This window comes from Trichophyton verrucosum (assembly GCF_000151505.1).
Source record: "Trichophyton verrucosum HKI 0517 chromosome Unknown contig00324_1.f1.exp, whole genome shotgun sequence".
Taxonomy (NCBI): Eukaryota; Fungi; Ascomycota; class Eurotiomycetes; order Onygenales; family Arthrodermataceae; genus Trichophyton; species Trichophyton verrucosum.
The window spans coordinates 147,322-155,227 of record NW_003315429.1 but is presented as its reverse complement, the minus strand read 5'-3'; the positions used below and the strand labels follow the sequence as shown (position 1 = coordinate 155,227).

The 7,906-nt window shown below is 49.6% G+C and overlaps 2 protein-coding genes across 2 annotated transcripts; one reads left to right on the top strand and one right to left on the bottom strand.

The window, feature by feature from the left end:
- Positions 1–17: 17 nt before the first annotated feature.
- On the bottom strand, positions 18–2,031 carry TRV_04136 (fungal specific transcription factor, putative; the record flags this gene model as incomplete). Its single annotated transcript, XM_003021759.1, has 5 exons — positions 18–253; positions 319–844; positions 899–1,394; positions 1,461–1,773; positions 1,845–2,031. The coding sequence occupies 5 exons, from the start codon at positions 2,029–2,031 to the stop codon at positions 18–20; spliced, it is 1,758 nt and encodes a 585-aa protein (XP_003021805.1).
- A 5,015-nt stretch (positions 2,032–7,046) lies between these two features.
- Positions 7,047–7,817, top strand: TRV_04135 (NADP-dependent alcohol dehydrogenase; the record flags this gene model as incomplete). Its single annotated transcript, XM_003021758.1, has 1 exon — positions 7,047–7,817. The coding sequence occupies one exon, from the start codon at positions 7,047–7,049 to the stop codon at positions 7,815–7,817; it is 771 nt and encodes a 256-aa protein (XP_003021804.1).
- Between the last annotated feature and the right edge of the window lie 89 nt (positions 7,818–7,906).

Sequence of the window (7,906 nt, the reverse complement as noted above, 5' to 3'; positions counted from 1 at the left end):
TTTTTTTTTTTTTTTTCTCACTCCCCTGGGTTCAATAGCCAGAGAGACGGGTCTATAATTGGCTCGGGAAACATCCGGGTATCTTCAATGTCTTTGAAGATGCGTGGTAGGAACACATCGAGAGTCGGATTAGCGGTCTTTATCTCAGCTCGATTAAAAGATCTGAGGGTAGATTCAATAGGGTCTAGGATCCTGGAGTCCGGGCTGCCTGTTCGGATAACTCGAGCCAGGTATGCACATGCAGTATATATAGCTAGCAGACATCTGTCAGTACATCTGTCACCTACCACACTATTCGATGCTGCAACGGATACTCACATAAAAGGATAAAGGGGTTAAAATGCTTGACGTTATGGAGTAAATTTCCTTCAAGCATTACCCCTGAAAGTGTTATGATTTCCATCGCTGAGTTCTGACACCTCAGTTGCCAGGATTCAATCAGGGCTACTGGCAGCCGGGCTGGTACGGCTGCGGTGATGGCTGTTTGATAAAGTGAAATTGCGGCAGCATGTCTAGCGGCGTTTAGGAAAGAAACAGTGGGATCTGCAAGTAGAGTGAACTGAGTCAGGTCACCAAGACAGGCTTCTACCCTGTTTAAGGTAGCGTCAAGCGCCTGATGGCTGGCCCAGAACTGCTGTTGGTTCTGGTCATCCAGTTCATAGCTGTCTGCATCCCGAGCATGCTTAAGGGTCTTGGCCCATGTCGTAACAATGATGATGGTGGCCATATATGGGGTCATTGGGGATATATCAGGGGACTGTAATAGATGGCTTAGGGTGAAAGGATGTTGGGGAGGGAGTATATCTGAGCTTTGGTGAATGTATCTTGGAAGACGAGTAGATATCTAATGATGATAATCAGCCGCGGTTCTTTACATCAAGGACAGAATTCGTCTCACCTCACGCTCCGAAAAGGCCAAGGAGCCTCCAAAGGATATATTGATCAGGCAGTCAAAGACATAGGTAGCCCAGAATGTGAGCCTCTTCTCTTCCAGCTCCACCTCATCTTCTTCCGGCGCTCCGACTCGGTCAAGCTTTTGCAAGCCCAGCAGCTGGACCAGCCGGGTACATCTGGCATGAGAGATCCACGCCCGTGGTAGATATGATCGTCTGAACTCGTACAGAGCTATTAGCAACGAGGCCTGCAGAGTTTCGATCTTGAAGAACTGGCTTCCAGGCCCACCCATGTCTGATAGCTCAAGTTCTCTTCGGGCGCGGTGGTAGCAAGCTTCCTCGAGGGAAGGATTGCCAGACACCAAAGCCCCATGGGTGCAAATGGCATAGTAGATACTGCTCTTCCATGGCTCTGACTGGATCACCACGGGATTAGCGAGGTGCCGCCATTGATCTAGCATTGGGAAAAGGTGACCATGTGATTGAAAGAATGCTTCTTGGCTACAATTGATTGTTTTCCTGTAAGCATAACAAACCGGATCTCAATGGGAGGAAAGGCAAGCTTACAGTTTTAACATGTTTTGCGGTGAAAGTATACGATCTTCGTAAGTTGAGTGAGGAATGGAAAAAGATGAGGATGTAGATGAGCCAGAAGAAGGCTGTGTGACGGGCGGAAGCCCAGCAAAGGTATCCAACGCCCACTCGGGCTGCGGGGATTCCATGTCAATTGGCAATGCCATGTAGGAAGATGGGCTGAGGGGAATGGGGCTCTGGATGGTATTGGTAGGCCAGCTGGTATAAGGGTAAGTGCCTGGGGTAGCAAGGGGGTCTTCAGTAATGGCCCAGCATGCTTGGTTTGCTAGCTGGGCTTCTGCTCTTCCTGCTCAGTTGGAGAACGAGCACCGGTCAGTAGACAGATTCCCAGACAGTAAATTGATATAAATCACATACTGAGACGGTCGTTCATCATCTGGAGCTGCTGTGTGAGGTCGGAAGTTCCGGCATCTGAGCTTGACGGAGTTGTATAGACACACGACTGCGACTGTCCAGCGCATCTCGAGCACGGCTGCTGTCCATCACAGCGGATCTTGCGTTCCCGGCAAGTGCGGCAAGCAATGTGTCTTGGGCGTTTGGACATTGTGTAGTTGTATGAGTATCCGGCCTGAGTATCCGGTCTTTGGGTCAGAGAATAGGGAGAGGCTCCCGAAGCTGTGTGTAGGCGTGTGTGGTCGATCCGAACCAACGTCGTGTGCTCCAGGCTTGAATATATATATATATATATACACCTTGGTAAGGGGAGAGAGTGATAGACCTGATATAGATAGTACTTCACGGCGCATTGCAGAGAGCTCGTGCCTTCATATATGTACTTATATCCCACCCTCGAACCCCCTAAGCCCCCCCAAAAGGAGATCCGTGAGAGGCTGGCATGGGTATGGGACCTCTGGCAGCCCCACTGAACGCTCTCAAGCAAATCTGCATCCTTTCCCGCTTGCTGGGAATGTGGAATTTGCGTCTCCCTTTTTTTTGCAATCCTCGTCCAGCTTTGGCTCCAGCTCTCGAGACAGAGACAGAGACAGAGGGCGCCAAAAAAAGTCTGACAAGGAAATGAAAACTGCGAGCACCCCTGCACCATGTGCTATTTTATTTTTCAAATTGAAAAAGAAAGAAAAAAAGGCCTTCCTCTGCTTCAATTTGACTTTTCTTTTTCTTTTTTTTTTTTTTTTTGTTCGCATCTTGGTGGTCAAAGTGACTATCCTGAGCGTGCAAATAAGTATATCCCGGCCAGTGGTCACCAATATCGGACGGCCTCTCCTCCTCACCCCCCCCCCCCCCCCCCCCCCACTGCGGGCCAAGTTGAGCGCTGGGTCGGGGAAGTGGAAAAGGATGCCAGCCCTCTGCTCCACTGCAGCGCTACCAGAGGGAAAAGAAAAGGAGAGAGAGCCAGGGTTTCGAGGTTCAAGACCAATCACTCTATGGTCCAAGGCTGGTCTCACACTTGCATCTCGCATCCACTCGTCCTCAGCGCTGCTCTGTATGGAGCCAAGCGGGATTAAACATCCTTCCTTCAAGAAGGCAACGTCTTAGCCATCGGCCAGGAATCAAGCTCGTCCGCATGAAGGCCATTAATAAGTTTAAAACTCGACGTGTGCGTGAGCCTGTCATGCCTGGCGTCGTCGTTATTTACGACAGGCAGGACGGGCGCAGAAGAAGCAAAGCGAGAAAAAGAACAGAAGATTGAAAAAAAGCAACGGAGAGGACGAGGGCTGGATGTTGGTTAGTTAGATAACGAGTTAACTTGTTGACGCGCTGGCTGGTGGTAAGTCCATTATCTTGATCGTCTTATAACTAGGCATCAGTGACCAGGCCTGCAGATGACCCCGATATCCCCAGACTCGATACTGATAAGTTAACCAGCACGCTAACTGACTACTTAGTAGCTAATAATTGTCTGCCTGACGCTGGAGAGGAAGCCCACAGTCTCCCCCACGGCCGCGGGAGGGGGGATGGCTGGTAAACCGGTCAGCTAGTCAATATTCTGGTCGTGTGGGAGAGGAGGCTCATCCTTCTTCACTCGCCTGGGGCTCTTCCTGTTTCATCTTCTTCTGATGAGTGACTAAGGGGAGCAGAGAGGCTGTGTGGTACCGTCAGCCGTGGTTGGTCGAGTACTCTGCAGCCCAGCTGATGGATGCTGATCGATGATCCCGAGGGCAGAGCCGGCCATATCACAGCGGGGAGAACGCCCCTTTCCCACAGCCTTCTGCCAGATGTTCCAGATGGACTGTCGAAGCCGGCCAGGTGTGACAAATTACTCAGGTATTCCCACTAACTAACTATTCATTAGCCAGTCGCGGTGGTATCTTGCGCCCTCTTCTTGAAAAACCTCTCCGCCCCAGGGTGGTAGGCGTCTATACGAGGAGCAATCGTATTGTTGCTTATTCCACCTGTGACTGTTACCAGGGCCACGTTGAAGTAGGGATGACAGTCTTGTCTGCTCTGAGTTACATACCTGCATGTACAGCGTAGATATATCCTCCAGGCGTGCATCCAGGTCAAACAGGGGGAGAATATTTCCTTGCCCTGCTGTGCATCCAAGTCCAACGAACATCCCCTATTTTGGCTACCGATCAATGCTTCTAATCAGTTGTCCAGCGTTGCATCATACACCAACTATCAGCAAGTCTAGCCTGCTCGCAGACAGTCGTCGTCACTATGGGTTATTTGGCCGCTGGCTGATTCCATATGCGAGAAGATGAACAGGCTGTACACAAGCGATCACAGCCCTGGAATGCCGAGTGATAACTAACTAATTGGTAACTAGTCAAGAACACCGGCCCTGGCAAGCTAGTTACCACGGCGTGGACTTCGTATGCCATCCTCCAGACAGCCCCTTTCCGATTGTTTTAGCTGCTGCGATGTACTATGGAGAATGGATTATGCATAGCCGCCTATGTGCCACACTCCTCATCCTCCAACAGCGGGATACCAATGGGATATGCGATAACTAATTACGGCACTTCGGAAGAGCGGATAACTAGTTGATGGGAGAGCAGAAGGGCACCTCGCCAATCCCCCTTTTCTTCTTTTCTCCATCTAATACGCATAAGTCTTTGATTATCATCCGCCCACCCCCATGAAGGCATCAATCACCTCTACCAGAGGCATCGTAACTTCTCTTGAGGCGTGGGGTTTGTAGGATCAAAACGTGGCCGGCGATCATCACTCTGTAGTTATACATGTGGCTATCTCCAAAGACGGTTGTTGGAGAAATCGTCGAAGAAAAAGAAACAAGCTGGCTGAGAGTAAAAAGAGGCCAGGGAGACGTAACTGACTCTCCCTTTCCGTCAGTCAAAGAAAAAAAAAAAAAAAAAAAAAAAAAGAATCGATAAAGGTCTCCCCTATTTTTGCGCATGCCAGGGTGCCTCTTCCCTGCCATCTTCCTCGCAGGCATATGACTATTCCATGTGGACGAGACAGGGGGAGCCGACACTCGAGAGAACGGGCAAACCTATGCTCCAACACCAAGAATTCATGCTGTAGTAACTCAATGCCTTGAATATATTTCTGTCTCTGCGGTGAGAAACATGAGTCAGTTATGCCACTTAACTAACTAGTTAACTAGTTACTGCAACAGCATGATGTTGAATGAAAAGACACCTACGCAAGACCTGTCCTGTATCTATCCCGCCCCTGAAAAGTGGCCAGTTAACTAGCTAACTAGTTAACGAGTTGATTCCATTCGACCGGCTGGGCAACCCCACGGACAAAAACACATCGAAAAACAATCCAAACATATATCTAGGATCTTAAGCAATGTTGTTATTTGGCTTTGTAAAAGCAGAGACTTTCCTTGCCTGTTAGGGGATATGACAACGGGGCCCCTAATCCCTCCCCCTGACCCGGCCAGTTCTGCAAAACAAATGAGCAGAACTGGACGGAGCCAGTCGGGATGACGACATTGAAGATGACAGTGCGAAGTAATCTTTCGTGGGGGTTACCCAGCACTGAGCTCGTTGTCGTGGTGGCAGATATAGGAGGTGAGATGTGTGTGTCTTCGGGGAGAGGGGGGGGTTTCTAGATACATAAGACTAGTTACAGCAACTAAACTAGCCCCCGGATGCATCTCCACGATCCCGCCATCCCGCGCGTGTTAGCCGATTTAGAAAGACGACCAGATGGATTATCCGAGCGGAGTCACAGTTATTGATTGACAGATAGGTCGAATCAAAACTTCTGGCGGCTTATCTATGAGTATATGGGTCAATATACTTGACTCCTAGGGAGGAACCAAAGGCATCCTTATATGATTGATTCTTTTCTGACCCCAGGGAGAGTCAATGATATACCAGTATCCATCACCTTCGATTACTTGTCTATTAACCGGCCATTACTCTTATTTCTAGCTGATTCACAATCAAGCCCCTTCCCCTGGGGGAGGCTCTGGTATAATTCTGTGGCTATTTAACCTACTCCAGAGCATTGCAGGCGTACAAGACAACCCCAAATCCATGATGCTCGTATCTCCAAGGTACATAGGGTCAGCATTATATACTAAAACTCATCGCTCGGATTCAGAAGCGGCGTGCGTCACCCCAGAGGGCAGTTGGGGATATTTTACCGACACAACTGCGCAAACTTGAGAAGAGCCGCACTATCAACGGCCGTAGAGATCTCATCGCGGGGCCAGCAATCCTGGTCCGCCATCTTCGCTGTCCCAGGTTGAATGTAGATGTAGGCGAGACACTGCCATGTTGTCGTCGGCAAATAATTCCCTTCATCTGCCCATATTTATAGAACATGACCACCCAAGCCTCGACAGTTAAGTAATAATAGATCTTGATTGCGTGTTTCAAAAGGGTCCTGTTTATCTATTTACCCCATCTTCCAGCCTCACCTTCTTCCAACCTCTCATCGTCTCCTGGACAGCTTGAACTCGCTGTATAATAATGACAGTTTGGAGCTGTAACATTTCCTAGACTCAGTTCAACTTGCCAGCACGACCTCGAGAAGCAATGACGCAGGAAGAAGGCTATGAGTTCACTACCTTCAGAGGGTCTGATGCCGGAGCAGTAGCCTCTCAGACGAGACGAGCGTCCTTGACGAGCAATCAAGTGCTGATCTCCATCACTCACTCCGGCCTGTGTGGAACGGACCAGCATTATCGAAAGGCCGGCTGTGTGCTGGGACATGAAGGCATAGGCGTTGTCCAATCTCTGGGGCCGGATGTGAGATCCCTGAGGATGTAGGTCCTACCCGCCGCCGGTTAAAGAGAGAGAGAGAGAGAGAAGAAATTTACTAACAACAGTCTGATATTGGTCGGGCTAGCGGACAGCGGGTTGGCTGGGGTTATGTTCATGGCAGTAAGTTATTCGCCCTTTTCTCTAGATTGGTTATTGGAGAACAATCAACTCGGCCCCGAAATCCCGCTGAGGTTTTCTAATTAATACAAAACAACATAACTACTCAATCCCACAGCCTTCAACAAGACATAAGCATGGAATTTGCAAATTGCCCTGACTACCAAGCGCAGCTTTGACTGACACTACGTCTTACTGCCTAGCATGTTACAAGTGTCGGCAATGCCTTGAAGGCTACGACCAGTTCTGTTCGGCACGCCAAGTATACGGCGTGACAAATCTTGACCAAGGGTCCATGGGGTATGCAGCTATATGGCCCGAATCCTCCCTTTATGCAATACCCGACAAGCTCTCCTCACTCGACGCTGCACCGATGATGTGTGCTGGAGCAAGCATATTCGGCATCTATGAACAATGCAGCATCAAACCCAACGATAGAGTTGAGATTATAGGGTTAGGGGGTCTTGGCCACATGGCACTGATATTCGGGGCCAAGCTGGGCTTGGAAACGGTTGTCTTTACGCATAGTGTTGCAAAACAAGTTGACGCTATTGTCATGGGTGCAACAGAATTCATCCCCCTTGACGACCTGCCACGCATTATCTCAGCTCGGCGGAAGCGGCGGGACAGTGACAGCGGTATCGATGACCAGGAAAGGAATAGCATGGATGATGGAAGTGAAGTCGACGCTGAGAACATCCGGCCGCTAGACCACTTGATAGTCACCACTACAGAGAGCGTAGATTGGTCTACTTTTTTTGAACTGATGGCTCCACGTGGTACGGTGCATTTGCTAGCCGGGAACATGAAGGACAATCTTGTTGTACCTTCTGCAGCGCTGATCGACTCTGGGCTACGGGTGTTCGGTAGCCTTGTTGCCCCGAGAAGCGTCATGATTCGAATGTTGGACTTTGCCGCCAGAAATCGGGTGAAGCCAATAGTGCAGAAATTCCCCCTCACGGCAGAGGGGGTTAACACTGCATTCCAGAAACTGGATGAGGGGACCATTCGATACCGCGGAGTGCTGGAAACCCCGATGGACTGTTTATACAAGGTTTCACCATAGCCCATTTTCTCCTTACCTTACGATTAACCGCACGATCGGCTAGTTCAACGTTGGGTTTCATGTTTTTATTCGCTCGCTTAGAGATTGGA